This window comes from Spinacia oleracea, chromosome 4, assembly GCF_020520425.1.
Source record: "Spinacia oleracea cultivar Varoflay chromosome 4, BTI_SOV_V1, whole genome shotgun sequence".
Lineage (NCBI taxonomy): Eukaryota > Viridiplantae > Streptophyta > Magnoliopsida > Caryophyllales > Amaranthaceae > Spinacia > Spinacia oleracea.
In genome coordinates this window covers 38199583-38222781 of record NC_079490.1, presented here as the reverse complement: position 1 = coordinate 38222781, position 23199 = coordinate 38199583, and the positions used below count along the sequence as shown (strand labels likewise).

General features: G+C 34.7%; 2 protein-coding genes across 2 annotated transcripts; one reads left to right on the top strand and one right to left on the bottom strand.

Moving 5' to 3' along the window:
• The first annotated feature begins 4314 nt into the window (after positions 1–4314).
• On the top strand, positions 4315–11921 carry LOC110806137 (uncharacterized). Its single transcript, XM_022011772.2, has 5 exons — positions 4315–4601; positions 5170–5299; positions 5389–5589; positions 5850–6017; positions 11240–11921. Exons 1-5 carry the CDS (start codon positions 4468–4470, stop codon positions 11675–11677), a joined length of 1071 nt encoding a protein of 356 aa, XP_021867464.1. The 5' UTR covers positions 4315–4467; the 3' UTR covers positions 11678–11921.
• A 1453-nt stretch (positions 11922–13374) lies between these two features.
• LOC110806139 (sm-like protein LSM8) lies at positions 13375–17107 on the bottom strand. Its single transcript, XM_022011773.2, has 6 exons — positions 16831–17107; positions 15345–15430; positions 15103–15143; positions 14920–14994; positions 13942–13994; positions 13375–13836 (listed from the first exon to the last, which is right to left on the bottom strand). Exons 2-6 carry the CDS (start codon positions 15379–15381, stop codon positions 13746–13748), a joined length of 297 nt encoding a protein of 98 aa, XP_021867465.1. The 5' UTR covers positions 15382–15430; positions 16831–17107; the 3' UTR covers positions 13375–13745.
• Between the last annotated feature and the right edge of the window lie 6092 nt (positions 17108–23199).

Genomic DNA, 23199 nt, shown 5'->3' with positions numbered 1-23199 from the left:
ATTTTCATTAGTTAAGAATTTTTTGTTTTAGTTAGGAAAGTGACCAGCTCTACAAGTGACAGCTCTACTTGATGGCTCGTTAGTCCTTTAATGCTTAACTAATTGGTTTCATTGCTTAACTAATTGTTCAAATGCTTAACTAATTGAATTTAAACGCTTAACTAATTAGTTACATTGCTTAACTAATTGATTTCATTGCTTAACTAATTGGTTCCAATGCTTTACTAATTAGTTCCAAGACTTAACTAGTTGAATTCTAGGCTTAACTAATTGGTTTCATTGCTTTAACTAATTCATTCTATCGCTTAACCAATTGGTTCATTTGCTTAACTAATTGGATTTCAGACTTAACTAATTGGATTAATTCCATTGACCTAAAGTCAAATGTCTTAACTAATTGATTCTAGTGCTTAACTAATTGGTTCCATTTTTTAACTAATTCGTTCAATTCACTAATTAACTAATTGAACTAATTGATTCTATTGCTTTAACTATTTCGTTTCGTTGCTTAACTAATTGAATTTCAGGCTTAACAAATACTTTCTTAATTTATATCCGTAAACTAATACCCAGAAACACGTACCTAAACCTTCTGAAATAATAACTAAAACTCCGAAAAATCGTAACTAAAACTTCTGATTAAAATTGGTTTAGTTATGATTAAGTTTGGTTTAGTTAAGAACCATTGCACGCTTAAGATTGGCAAAGTAAATACTCAAAGATTGTCAAAGTAAATAATCGTTCAAGATTGTCCGAAGTAAAAGATTACATGAATTAGTTACAAGGGAAAAGATTGATGCACAATCAAAATTATAACTTAAGTAGCTATTTTCTTCCTTTCTACTACGAATTTGCCTAGCTATTTTCTTCCTTTATATAACTAAAACATACAAGATGTAACTAAATACAACAAAAGCATAACTAATTGGTTTCATTTCTTAACTAATTAATTCAAGTGCTTAACTGATTGGTTTCATTGCTTAACTAATTGGTTCAAATGCTTAACTAATTGGTTCAAACGCTTAACTAATTAGTTCGATTTCTTAACTAATTGGTTTCATTGCTTAACTAATTAGTTCGATTGCTTAACTAATTAATTCAAGTGCTTAACTAATTGGTTTCATTGCTTAACTAATTGGTTCAAATGCTTAACTAATTAGTTCGATTGATTACCTAATTAATTACAGTGCTTAACTAATTGGTTTCATTGCTTAACTAATTGGTTCAAATGCTTAACTAATTAGTTCGATTGATTAACTAATTATTTCCAGTGCTTAACTAATTGGTTTCATTGCTTAACTAATTGGTTCAAATGCTTAACTAATTAGTTCGATTGCTTAACTAATTAATTCAAGTGCTTAACTAATTGGTTTCATAGCTTAACTAATTGGTTCAAATGCTTAACTAATTAGTTCGATTGATTAACTAATTAATTCCAGTGCTTAACTAATTGGTTTCATTGCTTAACTAATTGGTTCAAATGCTTAACTAATTAGTTCGATTGCTTAACTAATTATTTCCAGTGCTTAACTAATTGGTTTCATTGCTTAACTAATTGGTTCAAATGCTTAACTAATTAGTTCGATTGATTAACTAATTAATTCCAGTGCTTAACTAATTGGTTTCATTGCTTAACTAATTGGTTCAAATGCTTAACTAATTAGTTCGATTGATTAACTAATTAATTCCAGTGCTTAACTAATTGGTTCAGATGCTTAACTAATTAGTTCGATTGCTTAACTAATTGGTTTCATTGCTTAACCAATTGGTTCAAATGTTTAACTAATTAGTTCGATTGATTAACTAATTAATTCCAGTGCTTAACTAATTGATTTCATTGCATAACTAATTGGTCCAAATGCTTAACTAATTAGTTCGATTTCTTAACTAATTGGTTCAAATGCTTAACTAATTGAATTTCAACGTTTCACTAATTAGTTATAGTGCTTAACTAATTGATTTCATTGCTTAACTAATTGGTTCCAAAACTTAACTAATTGAATTTTAGGCTTAACTAATTGAATTTAGGCTTAACTAATTGAATTTATGTTTAACTAATTGAATATTAGACTAAACTAATTAGTTACATTGCTTTAACTAATTCATTCCATTGCTTAATTAATTGATTCCATTTCTTAACTAATTAGTTCAATGCTTAACTAATTAAATAACTAAAACAAAGTTATTCTCAAGTGGCAAGCCTAGCACCTAAATACAAATTATTTATCAACCAAGTGAAGGATCTTAACTAAAGCTAAAATTAATTTATCTAAAACTTCTAAAACCATAACTAAAACATCTCAAATTATAAATAAAATTCAAAACATGAAAACTCGTAAACACAAAACTAAAAGTAAGAAAATCCTAACTATAACCAAGATAATCCTAACTAAACTTCAAAAATAGAGTATTAACTAAAACGAATTAACTAAATCGAGTTTATTCTTAACTAAAAAGCAAATATTTTTAACTAAAACAATGTTATAGGTTACTATAATCTATCTCCATTAACAAAGATGACTTCCGTCCAAACAATGTAACTAAACTATTTTATTTTATAACTAAACATGCCAAAAGTATAACTAAAACCAAATAACTCTAAACTAAAATCAATTAAATCATTATCAAAATAAATAAAACTAAATTGTTTGAATTTACAATACTGATCGAATCATAATATTAGAGCTTGTAAATTGTTTGAACGAACTAAATTGTTCGAATCATATTAGAATTTACAATACTGTTCGAATCATATTAGAATTTACAATATTGTTCGAATCATATTAGAACCACCGTCGCGGCCTCCGTATCCTCTAGACAAAGGTCGCTGTGGTTGTCGTTGAGTCGGTGGCTCTTCTCTTTCGTCTCCTTTCTCCGGCCACGTCGAATGCTATTGTTGATGTTACCAAATCCTTCGCGAAACCCTAAACAAAAACAAAATCGAAACAAAAATTGAAGCACCTAAATGTAAAATCAACAAAAAGATCAAAAACCTAAAACTCAGATGGAGGAGACGAAGGAGAATGAAGGAGAGAGAGATGGAAGTTTTACCTTGAGAGTGGCGACGAGTTACGGACGGCGGCGGCCATTCGAGGAGAGGCGGAGAGTTTGAGGGAGACGAGATTGAAGAGACGAAGACAGATCTCACGCCGGAGAGGAACAACCGAGCACGAAATTTGCGGCTGCACCTTCACCTTCGTTGTGGCGTTAATACCGACGAAAGGAGGCCGGCGAAAATGGAGGAGAGAGAGAGAGGCAGCGGAGGAAAGAGAGGGGCAGAGAGCCAGAGAGATTATGAGGAGAGAGAAAATGAATTAGGGTTTTAAAATGGGATGAAAATATAGTTATATATGATCCGAAATTTTGACCCATACCCATGTTTTTGACCCGCAAAACCCATGGTTTGTTTGGTCTGACAAGTCAGACCGTCGTTTTAAAAAAAATGTATAACTAGTCTATACTAATATATTAAAAGGCGTTCTTAAGAATGTATACATGTCACGTATACCTCTCCTCATTACGCCACGTCACCACTAATTAACATTATGACATGTCATTACAACCAAAAACATGTAACAAGCTAGGATCGAACACCAAACCTCTTTGTTAAAAGTTACACTTCCTACCATTTTAGCCAACCACAATTTATGTTACATCTTTCTATGTAAATATATATATATATATATTCTTTTGACGTTAAATAATACATTAAATAAAAGTGAATGCAAAAAAAAAGGAAAAAGGAAAAAAGGAAATGATTATTTAATTTATAAATGTACAGTTATTACTTTATAGCTTAAGCCTCAGAAACAAAAAAAACGGTATAATAAATCAACTAATTATGAAGAAAAGTATCTAACTTTGTTTTTATTTTCGAATGTGGGGTTTCATATTTGGGAAGGTTGTTGATCGGCCACTAATCTTGTGTCACCACTGTAATTCGATGTCATTTGATGTCGACGACGACTCCATAAGATGTGCACATATTTACAAAATAAATAAACCCGAATGAAAGTAAGAAACCGGGACAACGCTCATGCCACACACTAGTTATATGTTTATAAACAGATAAATTTTAAGGTTAATTTATTTTCATCTGGATTTGAACATTATTATACTCCTTAGTTTCTTAAGGTCTTAATCTCTCTCGTTATTGACATTGATTTTTATAACAAAAAAAATACATGGTTTGTGAAAAAAAAATCAGTTAGCCATGGCAACTGTCATTAGTTAAGCTGTGTAGGTAGTACCACTGACACGTGTACGCTTACACGACATACAAGTACGGAATATATAAAGTCCCCCCTCCTTCCAGAAATTTCAGACCCTCGAAGTTCATTTCTATTTTCCCATATCATCAACCTCAAAGTTGAAAAAGGCACAATACAACTCCTATCTGGCAGCTTTGCTAGGCGGCGGCAGCGACGGAGAAGGCGAGTATACAGCGGAGTTTGAGTGAAGCACCGAATGTCGAAGTCGTTGTTACAGCCGATAGGCCAGAAGCGCCTCACAAATGTCGCCGTTGTTCGACTGAAGAAGCACGGCAATCGCTTCGAAATTGCTTGCTACAAGAACAAAGTCCTTTCATGGCGCTCTGCTGTGTAACTCTCTTTCTCTCTCTATCTCTCTTCTTTACTTGAATCTCCCCTTCCCAATTTTCTGTTGAAATCAAATTTTTATTGCGTTTTCAATTCATTATATTTTTTTTCGGAGAGTGGTTATTGATTCAAAATTGCGTGAACTTTGATTAGGGTTCTTTGTCTTTCTTGCATGAATCGCAGATTTTTTGATATTACTAAATTATTTATCAAGTTCTTGGAGTTGTTTTTTTGCTCATTTCTGTAATCATTGATCGAGTGTAGTTTGAGTTAATTGGATTTTTTTTTTTGTGTATGGTTTTCTGGGTGTAGAGAAGTTCATTATGGGGAATGATGTAGACGAGGTTCGTCATTGTTCTTGGGTTCCATACTTCCATCCTCAATACTTTAACCAACTAAGTTACTTGGTATCCACCGAATTTTGTAGCATGTAGTTAAATCATACGAAGTATTTAATATAGGTGGAGACTTAAAATTCAGTTTGACAATAGTGTGCCTTTTAAATTTCCGTCTCACTTAAATGTTAAACTTTCAATTTTTGTATTGAGTTTGCTAATATTTTTTTATTCAGGGAGAAAGATATAGATGAAGTATTGCAATCCCAAATTGTATATTCCAATGTATCAAAAGGAGTGCTAGCCAAGTCTAAGGATTTAATTGCTGCTTTCGGTACGGATGATCAGACAAAAATATGTTTGGAGGTGCGTGAAATTCCTGCTAGTTTTGTCTTTTAATTGTGTAACCAAATGTCTTTGGGGTATGATATTCTGATGCAAATTTTGTTTGGTAGATTTTGGATAAAGGAGAACTTCAAGTTGCAGGGAAAGAGAGGGAGGCCCAATTATCGAGTCAATTTCGAGATATTGCAACTATTGTCATGCAGAAGACTATTAATCCCGAGACTAAACATCCTTACACTATTAGTATGATTGAACGTTTGATGCATGAAATCCACTATGCTGTTGATCCTCATAGCAGTTCAAAGAAGCAGGTTAGCAATCCGTTGATCCTTAGGCGTATGTTCTCCTTGCCATGAATTTCTGGCATCCCAAATTTCTGGCATCCCAAATTTGTGCTCTCTGAACAAGCTTCATTTTCTTGTTTTATGAATTTGACTCGTTCTGTTGTAGAACTTTTAGTTCGCCTTTTGATTACTGAAGTCTGAACTGCAGCTTTATCTTAGTGTCGAAATGGTCTTGTTCTTGTAGCTTATGTAATTGAGTTCCTCAGCTTAATGTGTATAAATTGTAGGCGCTAGAGGTTATACGTGAGCTTCAGAAGAAATTCCCAATTAAAAGGTCTCCGATGAGACTCCGAATCACTATTTCTCTACAGAGCTTTCCCTCTATCAAGGAGAATCTAGAAACTTGGCACGGGGAGATTGTGTCAAAGGAGGAATCTGGAAATCAACTTTCAGTTGTAAGTTTGTTTTCTGCATCTCCTGCTAGCATTTCACACTTTTATGCATGCAGTTCTCAATTTTCCTCCTTTTTATTTTTGTGTTTCTTTTAGGTCTGTTACTAAACATTTGGGGTTGACCTGTGTTTTGAATGCTATTTTTTTTGGGTGTGTGTTTTGAATGATTTTGGACTTCGGATGATTTAAGTCTCTGATTTTCTTTGAGATTAATATGCCCAATCAGGGAACATTATGTTGGGGTTGAAGGATGGATGTGAGTCATGTGATTGCCGAAAGTGGTTGAGCTAACTTGGTTGTGGAACTTCACAACTCCCGGTATTAAACTTCTTTACTCAAAAATCTAAGGGGTGTTTGATTCAGCGTTTGGTACTTCCTCCTTTTTACTTGCACCATTTGGGGTGGGCGCAAAGATTAAGAATAATTGCAAATATCATAATTGCCCATATGATAACAAACAAAGAGAGGAAAAGGTTAGGTAACAACGATAAATGTGAAATGTGAGTGGTAAAGTGGGTATTTAGTGTTTGAACACACCTAAAAACATGTGAAAACATACCATGAATGGAAATGGTGCAACCAATATGCAACTTCATTAAAAGGAAAATAGTGAAAGTAAAAAGAAACGAATGAAGTATTAGGTATGGGTTTGGAACTATCCTAACCTATGGTGTTTCATTCATAAAATATGCAAAATGGAACTTAAGGACCCCACATGGAAAACCTACAAGGTAAGGGGATCTCATACCTTAGGGGAGGTAGATTTCAACCACCCCCAGCCTTGAATCAACTTTATTTAAATAAAAATTAGGAAAATCCTTGCACCATTAAAGGACCTTTTGCACTTCAGTGTAGATAAAGACAATTTTGTGTGATCTGGGGTAGTAAGAGGGCATTTCAAAAATTAAAATCACATGCTTCAAATACTTCAACTTCGCATGTATTATTTTTTCGGGGTGATGTTACGATTTTTTATAAAAACTGCGGGGAAGAGACTTAGACGAAAAATTATACATATTACAGAGAATAGTAACATAATTATACTCCGTAATACAATTTGGTGTGTTGTAGTACTTGTATTAAAAATCACATTCATTTAAGATTTTAAACATTAGTAAATTTGACCGGCCAGGCGGCCACATTGTTCACCAAAAAAAATTAAGTGTAGTTCAATTGAACATGGAGGTGGAAAAACTATTTGAAGGAAAAAATTAAAAAAATAATAATATTAATTGAAGGGGATTTATTAAAATAGAAAAAGATAAAAATGGCAGCACATAAAGTGAAAGGAACAAAAAATATTGCTTTCAACAAATTGAACCCACAACGCTGTGCTCCTACGTAGATCCGTTCCTGGCTGGAATTTTCCTTTGCTTGTATGTTGTGATTCAAGAAGACTAAGATCCCTCTTAAGGTGAGAGCTTTAGCTTGTACGCGAGCTTTTGGTGAGTGGTAATATAGTAAGGAAGTGTTTGGATTTTCAGTGTCTCACATTCTTACATGATATATGCTTGCTTTTCCACGTCGATAATGTATCTTCCTCGCATGTCTTCCCTACAATTTCTCTTGACATTGTCTGTTACAATTTCTGGCAAGTTATACAACCATTAGTCTCATCTTAGAACCCTTACTAAGTTATCAAGAATCCTTGATGGTCTTCTTGCAGGACTAACATTCAATCTATAGTATGGTTTCTGTAATATCTTGCACTGGTTTTCGAAATAGTGTGTTGCTTGATGTGAGTGGTATTAAAAAATTGAGAAGGTGGTATTAAAAAAGCTATTTCGACTGAGCAGTTTATCCTGTTTTTGAGCTCCAGCTTAAAGTTTACCTTAATTAGATCCTTGAAAACTTCTCGTTGATATTTCTAATTTTCAATTGCTGAAGTGCTATCAATTGTTATGCTTTGTATGAGTTATTAATGATTTTGATCATCTATGATACCTGTACTGTCTTTTGCTTGGAGATGTAATTCTCCAGGGCATAAATGTTCAATTTCCTGATGAGGTTTAGCTGTAAATTCCAAACAACTTAGACGTAAACAATCAACATGGATCCATCAATTGGTAGGGTACAGGAAGGTTAAGATGTACGCTAATAGCCCACCACACCTCAAATCTCTAATAGAGGGTTGTTTTCTGAAAGGCCACCTGGGGAAAGAATTGTTAAAAAGATAAGGACCCCCCCTCCCAACTTCTTTTTGTCTTGTGTTGCTGCAATTTTTCCATATCATGGTCCTATGATTAGTGCTCGCTGCTGAAAGATCTTGCACCGGGAAGATCATGTTGTTCCCAACCACTAAGCTGACCTAAAGTTTCAGTATACTTCTATGCCTTGGTCGAGTAGTTTATGGTACTTAGTTAAGGTATTGTGCCGCAGTTCTTTGTCCTTCATAGATTGATGCTGACTGCTGTGTCATATTGTGCCAACAAGTGAAGTTGCCATCAACTCATCGTATTATCATACATTGGCTTGGGCAGGTTCAGTATGTAGAACGGGTTACTAGGTATCAGCTACACACTTGCAGGAGGCGAACATCTCTTGTGATAGAATAAAAGAGTAAAGATAAGTTTGGTGTCGTCTAGTCAGTGTGAATGATTCCTATTTATGTGGAAAAAGAGGACGCAAGTCATGTCTTGGATGCTACATGGTTTATAAGTGGGAGGATATATTATGATTTTGTGTTTGGCAAGGACAACTTGAGTCATTAAATATCTTCTGCAGAGGTTCAGCTTGGTGCGTGGCTGTTTTATTTTCTTCTGGCATCACATGCTTGCATTTACCTAAACTTGATTTTTTTGAAGGAGTAATATTTTGGTGTTGATTTATAAGGATAGAACTGATGCATATACATAAACTTGATTTCAGAAGGGTTATAGTTGTGAACTTGTGATGTTTGATTTATAAGGATGCTATAGAACTTATTATCCACGTAATTGTCTGTTTGGATGAGCTTATCATAAAAAACCTTAGTACACGAGATGGCTTAAATGGTGTCAGGAATCAATTGTCTGTTTGGATGAGCTTATCATAAAAAACCTTAGTACACGAGATGGCTTAAATGGTGTCAGGAATCAAATCTTCCAATAGCAGCAATGAAATTTGAGAGTTGATCTGTCTGTTCATTTACTAATTACTGAATTAGAGGTTGTTTACTTCTGATTCTTGCATGTAGGACTTAGTAGCTTCTGTAGCAGCAGATTTTGTTCGAGTGTACGAGAGATTGAAGACTTGTAGGACTGCTCAATGTCTTAGACAGAAAGGGCAACGAGAGAGAAGTCAGAATAAATAATGGTCATGGTCTTATGAAATCCAATTATCCCCAGGCCTCCAACCCGTTTACCTGGTGCCCAAAAATAAAAGGAAAATGGCTTTTGGATAGCCAAAAAAGACGGTTGTAAAATCTGTCAGAGTAAGGTATTGAGTGGATACTTTCAGTCCTTTTGGGAGAGGTAATAACTAATAAGTGATGGTAATGAAAATGACTTTTTAGTGTGTTTTATGAATGGATAGCCGCATGCTAATGTCCAGGAGACCGCACGATAATGTCCATGAGAATGCTTGTCCAACCCCAAACATCTCTTTTGGTCAGGTGGTAATGGTAATTTATGAAGAAAAGCACATGCTTTGGAATGGAGTTCATGGGATTGGCATTGGACTTCCACAAATTATTTTCATATATTCATTACCATTTGTTCCTAATGATAAAATTAGGAAGAAAGGGGTTAAACCCTATTCAGAGTAAGGATGAGGGAAAATCGGCTAAGGTGGTTTGGGCATATAAGACGGAGAGTGATGACCCGTTTAGAATCCTTGAAAAGTGGCAAAGTGATGGAATTGTGAGGGGTAGAGGAAGACCTAAGCAAACTTGAAGGAGGCAAACTTGGAAGAGGGTGATCGAAATTCGAAGGATATGAGTCTGTTGGGAATTGTTGAAGGTATGGCGTTGTATAGGGAAAAATGGGGAGGGAGAATTTATGTCGAGGACACGATATGACTTTTTTATTTTGCAAACTTTTCGCCCCTTTAGTTTGTTTTATTTTACCCACTTTCTTGAGGTTTTGTCAAACTTTTACAATTGTTGTTCTTCATTTTTTTCGCTTTTTTTTAAAAGAAGTTGTTTTCAAAATGTGTTTTTGTATCCTTTTGTTTCTTCTTTGAACCAACACTGTTTTTGTGTCCCTTATTTTTCTTGTCTCACTACCCTCACCTTCACGTTTATTTTTTTCACCATGACCTTTACTTTTCTTGATTCACGTTTTGTGACAGTGCCCTACAACGATTCATGTTAACCGACCCCAAATCATTTTGGGACTAAGGATTTGTTGTTGTTGTTATTTAACTGCCTACCAAACATGCTGTTAGAACTTTCAGACTTTTGGTAGCTATATGCAACCAACGGAGTCCTACTTGGCAGCAACTATTACTGCCTACCAAACAGGCTGATGCAACCAAAGTGGAATAGAGTCCTACTTGCCAGATTTAATTTTGTCCGTTGCTGGGGCTTTGGCTTCATATAATGAGCTTAGAATTTTTGGGATATTTTGAGGCAGACTAGCCACTAGCCTTAAAAGTACCCAACTTAAAACAGTATTGTCAAGGTTTAGTACTTTGTTGTTTCGGTTTCTGTACTCTGCAGTCTCTGCACGTGAAGGGAAGGCTCCTAGGAATTGTTACATTTCTTTGATTGCTTTTGTCCTAATGGATCACCTTGCTTCTGTTAATTTGGCATTTGGTTGCAGTTTCCACCTTCGTCTAAATTGTGTTGGGTGCTTTTGACAATTGACCTCTTGAAATCAAAAGCCACAGTTGGCTCTTCACGCTCCCAGGCCCAAGCTAAAGTTGGGCCCATTGCTCAGATGGTCACTCATCTGTTCATTATTAAAATCGTGCTCCACTTTGTTGTAATATTTCCATCGTCATCTTAACACTTGCCCAATTAGAGAAAAGCGTTTGTGCTGTGTTAATTGATCAGTAGTATGAGAACTGCAGATACCTCAAGAAATACCTTTGTTGAAGGAATAAGGACTTGAGGAGATAGCTGCAAAGTTTGAAGGAATAAGATTTTAACGAGTAAATGAAAATGAAAATGGACTTAAGGAGAAAGCTGCAGCATTTCTTTTTCCAATAAGATTATGTGAAGGCTGCTGATTTCTGCTAAAACAATAAGTGTAAAGTTGAAATTTTCTACCATGGTACTCATGTGTTCTAGTGCACAACTGCAGGTTTGTGAACTGGATCCAGGTATATTCCGTGAATTTGATGGATTGGTGAGAAATCTACAGGGGCGACTAGAAATTCTTGCGGTCTCTGTTCATACAGAAGGAGATACTGGTGTTGATGCATTTGATGAATTCAATGAAGACATTCCACCAAGCCTTTCTACTGAAGCTTCTGCTCTCCAGCTAAGTGAGAGATTGCAAAAACAGTCGGTTTCGACTAGTACTAAAAGTTGTGAGGGGGGAGTGAAGCAAACAAAATGCAGCACATGCAATGCCTTGGTAGGTGATGCAAAGCAATATAGAGAGCACTTCAAGAGCGAGTGGCATAAGCATAACATGAAGCGCAAGACTAGAAACCTTCCTCCCTTAAGTGCTGAAGAATGCTCAGCTGATGTGGAATTAGACGACTCAAAGGATGATCTCAAGGAATACTCGTTTTAACACTTCAAGTGTCATTCTCATTTTGCTACTTTGTCCCTGCGGTGCTAATGATGCTTTACTGGAAAACATGTTAGGAGAAGACGAGCTTATTTACAATACTTGGTAATTGGATGGATATAACCAAGGGGATTTTTGTTGAATTGTAAACGAGTTGTGAATCTAAGCAGTTTGTTTCTTTTTGTAATCATTTCTGTTTATCAAATTCTGGATTGATTTTGGGGAATTTAGCCTTTTTACTACCAAATGTGCCTGGATTCTTGTGAAACTGTTTCTCGATCGAGTAGTCAAGATAGTCAAGATGGATTATTTAGGTCACTGAGGATGCGGTATAGTGAGATGTTTTTCTGAAGCTTTAAAGAAACGTGTTAATTTGTTACTTTGCGTAATCATAGACTATAATTAAGGTTAATATTAAAAGGGTTTGATTTTGGATTTTACGGTTTTGTCAGCATTATGCCCTGTGTTGACATTTTTCCAACGTTAAGGCCCATAGTGTCACATATGACTATATGAGGAAACTCTAATAAACCGGTGATTGTATGTTATTTCTGTGACGAAGTTGTAACTAGAGAGTATGATGAGTTGACGACTATATCGGCAAACTTTAACTGTCTGAGTAGAGGTAGTTGGTTGGTTGCATTATTATCATCTTTGTTTTCTGCTGGTTTCCTGTACTCTCCATGTTTTCCTTTGGCTCCATTACTATCTCTGCAACTTGTTCAAATACATAAATCATTCGCATTTCTTCAGAACTACTTGTTGATGATGGAATCCGTCCAACCACCACTGGATCATTCATTAGTCATTACTCCACACTCCACTAATTGGTTAATACATAAGTCCAAATTAAAAAACCTGTTGTAGCAGTAAGCAAGAATACTAGTAACGTAAAGACAGCCGGAGCAAAGAGCTTGGATGAGACTCTCTCCATTATATGCTGCGAGTTAGAAATTCACGTTTTGTATTATAACTATGATAAACTCTATTATAACATGTATGCTATGAGCTAAGCCTTTTGTTGTTGTGCAATTTCCTTACACAAGCTTTCCTATTTATGCTGCTTGTTAATTAGAGTGAGATGATACTTATAATCAATCAAAATAAACTTCATACCAATATAATGTGTGTCCTATTCTTAGAATCATTTCATCAGTGCACCCTTCTGTCTGGTCGTGGTGTCACTAACTAACTAACTAACTAACTAACTAACTAACTTCTGTCTTCTTAACATCACACCATAAGATGATAAGAATGTGTGCGCCATGTTACTGGTACACTAACGCGTTGTGTACCTCGCAATGATGATCAAGTGAAGGCTGAACAACGGGACATGGTAACTTTATAGTCAATTGGTTCATTCCCTTTCTGTTCCCATGAACAAACCCTTAGCTTAGGTTTGCAATGAGATGGGTTCTCGTTGCATTCAAAATCTCTTATTTGAAGACTGCTCTCCGAATGGAATTTTTGGGGGTTTATAGCATGTTCACTAACTTAAGTAAGTCTGGAAATTCGGAGTACCCAAGTCATTTTTAGTGGCTCAATTTGCCCTTCTAGAAGCCTATAACCATTCCATTTTGCTGGCTAAGGTTAGAAACTTGGTGTCATTCTGTATAGGGAAAAATCTCAATGCCTGATGTTGAAAATCGGCAGTGTTATGTACCATTAAGAAAGAGTAAAAGCATAAGAACAAAATTCAGTGTCCCTGTTCAGGTTGGAAAGCACGTGCAGGCTCTCGACTTCATGCTAAACAAGCCAGTGTTCAGTAATCAAATCCAAAAAACTCCTATTGTCTTTACAAGGGAAAGCATCTACCTAGGTACGTAGATAGTCATTGATATCACACTTCTACCCTGAGAACTTTGGACTTGTTCTGAACAAAATATTAATGACAATGAAAAAAAAATCCCAAAAGCTAAGTCTTCTAGAATGCCTCTCTTCCTGCATTGAGCTCATAGGCTATTACCAATTCATTACCACTCCTCAAACAAGTCCTTAACATTCACTATCACATGTCCTGGGAATCAATTGATATTTTCAATACAGCCTAACGAAATACGCACTCTGCTCATCAGTGAATGACAGGCTTCAGAGGATGGCCCCTCAGCTGCGAAAGCTCGATATGAGCATCTAAGTCTTCATCCAGCTCACCAATAATGCTTCTGTAAAATGCAGACGACAACAGGGTAAATTACGTTATAAATAAAATCATAGTACGAAAACAATTGCATAGAGTAGGACAGAGAAGCCAACTTCAAGAAGCATACATGTTATCACCCCTGATGATGTACAAACCCAATACAATCTGTTGGACTCCTTCCTGCAACCGAGCAAATAACTATTTGAGAATACACTCTAAAACAGCGAAAGATTAGCATAAATACGGCAATAATAGGAGATTTAATGCACTGACAAGAACATAAATTTCGTTCCTGTACCCAAGAGACTGGGGGAGGAGGGTTTCAATATAAGCGCCTTGAATGGATCCAAATCACATACCTACTTTTGGTCGGCGTAAAAGCGATAAATAAAAAAAAGACTTAACTTTCCAAATAAATAGCTAATTATATACACTTGCAGAAACCGTGTCGTGCTGAGATGATTAACACTTATCCTACTAGGATGCAGTGATAGATAACATAACCTTCCAATAACTTTCCTGCACTCCGCATGCAAAAAATTTACGAGCTGGAAGCATTAAACAATGAAACATGCCACAATATCTTATTCTCGTGATATACACTTTCAGAGATCACACTTTTACACAGGAGTGCAATACTTAAAAGAATAAATAAACATCGTTAAAATAATAGGGAATGCTACATAGCTCAATAACGAGCTCTTATCTTTCTGCATTATGTTCCTCGTTAGTGCTAACTTGTTGGAAACAAATCGGTCATAAGATCAAGTGATTGAGTAGACTGAGAATTACAAAGAATATAACATGTATATTATGGTTTCAGTCTTCATCTCAAAGTGGTAACAAGGAACTCAAGTTCCACTAAAAAACCTTTCCCAATTGATTATAGTAAACATTACAAAGTTTGATTTATTTGGCAGGAAAAAAAAAAAACAGATAAAAGACCCTGCATAATTCCATTGTCAAAACATAAAGTATTTTCATGTATGTAAACCTGTTCTGTCCTATGCCATACCAAAATATATTATAATATTTTTTTAGTTTTTCTGAAAAAAAGGGGAGAAAGAGAGAGAGAGAGAGAACTCCGGAGTGATATAAGTCAAACCTTGGTAGAAAAAACCCTTTCATGCGATTCATCAAGAATAATATTTGTTGCCTGGTCAAAACCTTTTAGGATCCCCTGAATGAAAATGGATCACAACATTCAGACAAAGATGCCCAAATTCACAAGTACTAAAGCCAACTCGAAGGGAATTTGGCTACTAATTCAGGTATCTTGAAAACTCACCACTATGTTGCGTCCATCATTGGTAATAACTGAAATCATCTCTGCAGGGGGGAGGTGAGGAAAAGAAAGATTGTTAACAAACAAAGGCCATGTCAACTTAGCTAGCTTTCAGACAACAATCTTACAAAAGAAACTATTCAAATAAATTATAGCTCTGCTGTCACTGGAAGAGACACATCCTCATGCAAATCTGTGAACTGAAACTGCAATATAAAGCATACATGCAAATGTAGAGCACTTACGATCTACAAGAGGCTCAAGTCCAGGTCCGGTAGCCATTGTACAAACTCCCGCGGCCAACAATTAGGTCAACCTTTCTTAGAATACACTGCAGCACAGATCAGAAAGGATCAACAATGGTCACATACTAGAGAAACATCATGTAGGCATAGAAAAAAATATCAAATACAGTAGCCAAAAAAAAAAGAAATATGTGAATATAATTTCATGATGACAAACAAGTTCAATTATCAGTGCTCTTCATTTCATATAATTTTTGTATCATATCCTTTCTCCCTTTCTGTTAGTTCCTTTTTACTTTTTTAGGTAATCTTCAAAAAAAAAAAAATCAAAATGTCGCCAACCAAGTTTAACAGGCCACATTCGGTTTTAGGTAATCTTCAAGAAAAAATTAATCAAAATGTCGTAAATATACAAAGTATAATTGTTGAAAACAAGCATCTTATTATGATACTTAGAATCATATCCTAAACAAAGTAAAAGTAATACCGAAAAGTTCATAATTGACTTACAAGATATGAAAACTAGCCTATAATTTTGGGACATCCAAAAATAGAGATGTGGCATATCAGAGTGGGACGGAGCCACAGAGGGAGCACAATTTAAGTGAAAGAAACTCAAGTTTGTACCCATTATAGAGGAGTCTTGTCACTTCTTGCCTCATGCAAACCTACTCAATTGACCCGAAAGTAAACCTATTATAGTGGCCCGAAAATACGAACAAGTTTGAGCAATGACAAATACAAGTTTGTACTATTTACAATGGGTTCCCCAGTGTGTATTTACAATGTGGCAAATAGCCCGCTTCATTCGGCAAATTATGAAACCTGACCATGAAAGGAGGCGACCGCCCTGGGCCAGGGAGAAATTTTTTCATAGTTTTACATCCTAACACAAAATGGTTGAAGTAGGCTGCGAAATTAGGCTGAACGGTTGAAGAGAAGTAGTTCAATGGTGTTGAGGCCTATAATCATCAAACTTCTCAGGCATTCAGGGGTTGCTCGTAACCTAGTAACACTATCTTCTCATGAACAAAATCGCCACCACCTACCCCATTTACTCAAGCTCCAAAATTCATTCTTTAAAAAAAAAATCCCCAAACTCATAATTATGTTCTGCATATAAAAAATTAGTTCAATCAAACTAAACATTGTTATGCCCTTAAGTCATTTTTCTTTTCTACTCTGCTCATCCCTTAAAAAAACACCAAATTAACCCCCAAAACATATTATTTAATCAAAAACAACTTGAAAAAAAAGGATAAAATAATTTTCAACTGCAATTATGAACTGGTTATAGAATATTAGACATAAAAAAACGCCAAAACAAAGCCAATTAAAAGACCAACATAATGTAATTAACAACAAGAGTTCATCATTTGTAGCATCAAATTCAGGCAGTAGAATGTATTTAAACACTTTACGGATCTAAAAAAAACAGATAAAATTAACAGACAAACGAAATAGAAAAGTGAAGAAAAAGCTATACACTGTCGTGAGCAACAAGAATAGCAGCGGCAGAGAAGGAGAGCTGGTTGGAAGTCCCCCAAATTGAAAATCAACAATGGCGGAGGCGCCGCCGACCAGAGCTGGTTGGAAGTGCCCAAAATTGAAAATCCTGTCAATGGCGGAGCTGGTGATTTTGTTGGAGGGTTTTAAGAAGAGGAGGAGGCGGCAATCAGAACGACCAAGGAGATGAAGAGCAGCTGCGAGTTTGGAGTTTGAGGTGAGAGAAAATTCATTTGGGGTTTACCTTTTGCATAATTAATTTCTTTCAAATCAGAACAAATTGTTATTTTTACTACTTATGATAATCGAAAAATTATTTTTTACCACTTAAGTAACAAAATATATATTTTAATCCCAAATTCTTATATGAGACTGTCCTCACCATCAGTGATGGTGAGACCAGTTCACACTTGCGAATTTAGGTATGTTACTTCTATAATTTAGACATGTTACTTTTTTTTTTATATAATTTTAGAGGAGGTACTTTTTTTAGTTTAGGTATGCTACTTTATAGTTTATACATGTTACTTTTTTTATACGGAGTAGTTTTAGGGGAGATACCTTCTTAGTTTAGGTATGTAACTTCTATAGTTTAGAAATGTTACTTTTTTTTATAATTTTAGACGAGGTACTTTTTTTAGTTTAGGTATGTTACTTCTATAGTTTATACATGTTACTTTTTTTATACGGAGTAGTTTTAGGGGAGATACCTTCTTAGTTTAGGTATGTTAATTCTATAGTTTATACATGTTACTTTTTTTATACGGAGTAGTTTTAGGGGAGATACCTTATTAGTTTAGGTATGTTACTTCTATAGTTTAGAAATGTTACTTTTTTTTTAATAATTTTAAACGAAGTACTTTTTTTATTTTAGGTATGTTACTTCTATAGTTTATACATGTTACTTTTTTTATACAGAGTAGTTTTAGGGGAGATACCTTCTTAGTTTAGGTATGTTACTTCTATAGTTTAGACATGTTACTTTTTTTTAATAATTTTAGAGGAGGTATTTTTTTTAGTTTAGGTATGTTACTTCTATAGTTTAGACATGTTACCTTTTTTATAATTTTAGATGAGGTACTTTTTTAGTTTAGGTACGTTACTTCTATAGCTTAGACATGTTACTTTTTTTTTTATACGGAATAGTTTTTGGGGAGGTACATTTTTAATTTAGGTATGTTACTTCTATAGTTTAGACATGTTAATTTTTTTTTATATATATATAATTTTAGAGGAGGTACTTTTTTAGTTAGGTATGTTACTTATATAGTTTAGACCTGTTACTTTTTTTTTTAATAGTTTTAGGGGAGGTACGCTATTGGTTTTGCGCTCGTCACACCATCAAGTTGATGGTGTGACTGGTCTCACAGGAGACGCGCTGTATTTTATTACTGAAACAAAATTAAAAGTTGATTTTTACCACTTAACAACGGGAAAATTGTACACAAAGAAGCCATATTTTCAACAATTGCATCGTACAGGCGGAGGGCAAAATCACATTGCCGTAGCCCACCACATCCAAAAGAATACTCAGAATAAAAACAACAGAACTACGTAAGGCTTGATTCCAACCTGGATACGTATGCAACCCCTAAAGGCGCGACACTTTAGTCCAAATTCATTATGGACACCTATTCTGAACAAAACGAACTCAACCCACTCCGGCTAAAAGTGACTAAAACATGGATCCATAACCTTCAACTTAAGTCATTAAATGAAAAGGTGCTAAAAGTCTTATTAATTAGGCACACGATTCTATTATCAACCTAATTACTTTTCCGAAAATAGAAGCGACTCGCCGCTTTAGGCATAACTTCCAAAAGGAAGCCTTCACTTCCTAAAATAACTTGTTTTCTGCCATTCGAATACGTAAATAATTTCCTTAAATAAAAGATGCTTCTACATCTTCGTAAACATTGCCAAAAAAATAAGTAAAACAATCAAGCATTCTTTACGAACGACAAAGGGTAGAACTTACTATTCTTATCATCTCTCGACATCTCTTCATGCAAGAATATCCTTCTCCTTCTTGAACTTTGAGCATCTAAACTTCATCCTGAATCGAGCAACCGATACTTCTTACAAGTAATCTGCAAGTACCACATCCAACATCCCAAGTGGAAGCTTCTGAGTCCGATACAATAAAAAAGAGACTGTTTGATTTCAGACTATGCTAACTCATGTGACCGCATTGTCAAATGACTTCCTTGAACATCCTCAAAAGTGTTTTCAAATAAGGACCCTACCTCTTCCATTCTGTTTTCAAAATATCCTGTTTTCAAAAAACTAGTTGGATATGTCTTCTGTCTTAGTTAGTCTGTTCGTTCCCTTGTTAAGCAATCGAGTCTGGATGCACCTTCCCATGTCTAGTTCAAAAGAGACAAAAATGTTGCTCTACTTTATACTGGGGGCTAGCTTAGCCAACACTTCCAGTCTCTTCCTTAACAACTGATTGAACATACAAGACTTTCCCATTGCGAATAATTTGGCATTGAATCCGCAAGTTTTAATTGATATCTTTCCACAGACTTAAAATCGCTAAATCTGCAAAAAAGACGTTGTTGACCCTAAACCTAAATTATGCATGTTGTCATTTTATGTCTGTTTCTTCAAGTACAGGTTGGAGTTCCTCATTCTGAGTAAAAAGAGTCACCCGAGCCTTGGTCTAGGAAGACTTCAGCTTATTGACCACCTTGACCATGGCTTTGTCGCCTAACACGACACCTACAAAGAAAAACGACAAGTAGAAATTACTACTCGTTCTTTGAACACACCGTGCATTAAACAAGTATGCTTCAAATGTTCATGAACCACTGGTAGCCAGACGATTTCTGTTCATCCTGGATATCACGAACATGCAAAACATATGACAAGCATCATAGCACAAAGCAAATCCCGTAGCTATGCTTGGGGACTTGAAGAAACACCTCAAAATTGCTCCAAACGTCGATTTTATCGCAAATTCTCGATGCTAATGCTATACATATGTCATAGGGTGCAAATCCTAGTGCACAGTTGCGTAAAACAAGCCTTAATTTGCTAATCCCTTGTCTCAGCTATAAGCAAGGTTAACTACTTAGAACTTAAAAGTTGCTCCAGACCAATAGGGAAATAAACATCGCGAGTTCATAAAAACTCTGATCATCCAGCTACATCGAACATGCATGATAATCACTCTACACATATTTGTTCGTACAGTTCAACAATTGCTTCAGAGGATGATGAAGATCCATAAGAAAATTTCCAACGCAAGCAAAGAAAGCAAAGGTAAACACGTTGTGCCGTGCGCGTGGGATGGGTGAGGCGTGGGCTTCGTGCTCATGGCCTTGTCTTGGCCCAACGTTCGATTTAATTTTCATTAAGCGACGAATTTAATTAAATTTAATTTCGTGCTTGTAATTTTTTCTCGGAATTTAATTTTATTAGTTTAATTATTTAAAATTAATTTTATAATAATTATTTAATAAATTTAAAACCTAGAATAAATTATGATTAATTTATTTTAATCAACTAAAATTAATCAAAAGGGATATAAATATTAAATATATGAGCTTCAAATTTTTAATTAAATATGTGGTTTCCGATTAGACTTGGAAAGACATTTTTATGTTTAAAAATTAGTAAAGCATATAATTCTTGGTTTGAGTGAGAGTTTTTATTCATGAATAGTTAAACTCTTGATTAGGTCCTTGTTACCTTAGGATTAATAAACTCGATTAGAACTAATAAGGTCAAATAATTGGTAGACTCTCGAGCCTTGATTGGTTGTTGCAAATATTTATGTGATGCATATTTTTCTACTAACTTGCTAAGTGGGCCATTCATTGATAAATGAATGGATGAATGGTATATTGCAATGTATTGTTTTGCAGGTTGCGGAAAGTGACTAGTATGGCCAAATAGGATAAAAAATATGGTCTGCGTACCATTAAATTTGAATGTAAAATATGGTCAAATGTACCATGATTTTTAATTTAAATATGGTCTGCGTACCATCAATTTGTTGTAATTAGTTTAATTATTGCAACCCCTATTTGAAGAAAATAGAGCCTCCCATGGTGAAATTCAAGAACGAAGTTCCAATCCATTTTCAAGACGGAATTTGAAGTTGAAGCTTCAAGATGAAGTCGGGCCATACTAGATCACAAATTTTATCTTATGCATATTTTAAGATATTTATTGCTTTAAATATGTCTTGATATTATGCATGAGATTGTGGTTTGCTTATGTTGTATGATTAAGGATTTTAGTTCACTTTAAATCTAACCAACATGGTAAAAGCCTTAAGTTCCAAACTTCAAAATTGAGTTAAAATGTGTCATTCCAAAATAACACTTACTTTATAGAAACCTTTATGTCAAGTTAGTGATAGTTTTCCGCCAAATCGAGGTGTCACTTCTTGCTTTTATTGGGGTAAGGTACACCATTCATTTGTGAGTATATTTTTAGGTCAATTAGTGATAGTTTTCCGCCAAAGCGAGGTGTCACTTCTTGATGCTAAAAAGTTGAGGTACATAGTTAGTGGTGAGTACAAGTTGATTTTGATTGAACTCAACGATATATGTAAGGAGTCCTTTTATATCGTGGCAAACGGGATAGGTTTTCCTAATAAGTACTTTCTTACCTAAAATATTTTAGATTAAGACAAGCCAAACCATGCTTAATTCTTAATGATTTTGAGGGTCTTGGATTCATTTTATTCACACCTGCCGGAACAACAAATTCGAATAAAATGCTGAATAACATATTTAAATTGCATGTTTGCCTTTTAAGTTATTACTCATGATAAATGTTTAGACTTTGCATGCTTCAATGTACGTTTTAATTAAATATCTTCCATTGCATAAATCCTTCTAGAAAGGTAGCAGTAAATTTCCTCGATTGGTAGTGAATCAAAGAACGATTCACGTAAATGAGAGAAAATGAGCACTTTAAATTTACGTTTCTTTTAATTTAGCGACTTTTATGGTTGTTTTCGAGTATCAAAGTCGAATGGGGAACCAATTGGTGCTTGTGAATTCAAAATACAATGTAGTTTTGGGATCATAAATAATTGAGTTTAACACTCAACTTTACCAATGGTTAACAACCAAATATCTTTGTCCATTTAATTCTCGAATGAGTTTACCTTCTAGACATTCGAATAGATCGACGCTCAATGAACTTTAGAAGCTTCTGGTGAGATCATCTAGTTGAAGAAAATGTTCAACACGAATAAAATGGTAAGACCTTTGTTGAAATGACATAGGACATGTCTAACAAAGTATAAAAGTCAACATTAGAGAAGTCAATTCTTAAGACTATAAGAAAGGGTACAAGAAATATATAGGAAAACATGGAACAAGTGAAAGGAATTTACATTTCCGTTTCTACCCAAAAGTTAATATTTAAAGAGAAGTGACCTAGAAATCAAAATTCCTTAGTATCATATACCGCTTGTGGTTCTTACTTCAGTAATAACTCAAATCATGGAAGCTAGGCTACACTAATGACCTACAAGTGGAAAATGAAGCACGGCAATGGTACATTAATTGTAGGGTCATCTAGTTTGTTTAAAGTCCTTTCAAGTCTAGAACTTAATGACTATTTTGTTCCATAATTAGCATACATAAATTTCTGCTTCAAACACAGAAAGACTCACATTCAAAGAAAACAAAAACAATGTTTGTTTGTTAGATTGAATGAAAATGGTCATTTCAGGTTGAGTCATGTATGCTTGATTAAAACAAACAACTCTTTAACGATAAAAAATTTACTAGGCTCAAATCAATCTCTTGATTTGAGTTCCACAAGTCTTTGGCATTGTTACTTAGACCATATCAACAAGATAAAATTCCAAAGCTCCATTTCGATGGACTTTTGAAAGTTGAGTGATTTCTAGATCATTGAAGACAAGTTAGTCTTACTTGTTGAAAGTAACAAAAGGAATAGACTATCGTTAGAACTCCTAGACAATAGAGTTCAAGGCTAAAGAAAGATTTTATGACTTTATTATTTCACATGGTGAATAAGGCTTTATTTACTCAAAATGATATAAGTTTGAATCTGTTGACTTGTTCAAAGAATCATAGAGAAGTATAAAATCCACTTGGCAAGAAATCATAAAGATCTAGGATAGATCATGTTGATGATTAATTATACCAAGAATGATAATCAATTATTGTGTGTTGTAATTTCACGATCGAGCTCCATAAGATATGGTATATCCAAATTGGAATGATCGAAGTCAAATTCGATCGATGATGAATCATAAATATTTTTCCTATAATTTCTAAGCAAAATGCTCAACTACCACCAAACTAAACCAAATTTATCAAAGCTATTGAAAAGTGATTTCAGAATATCTTTT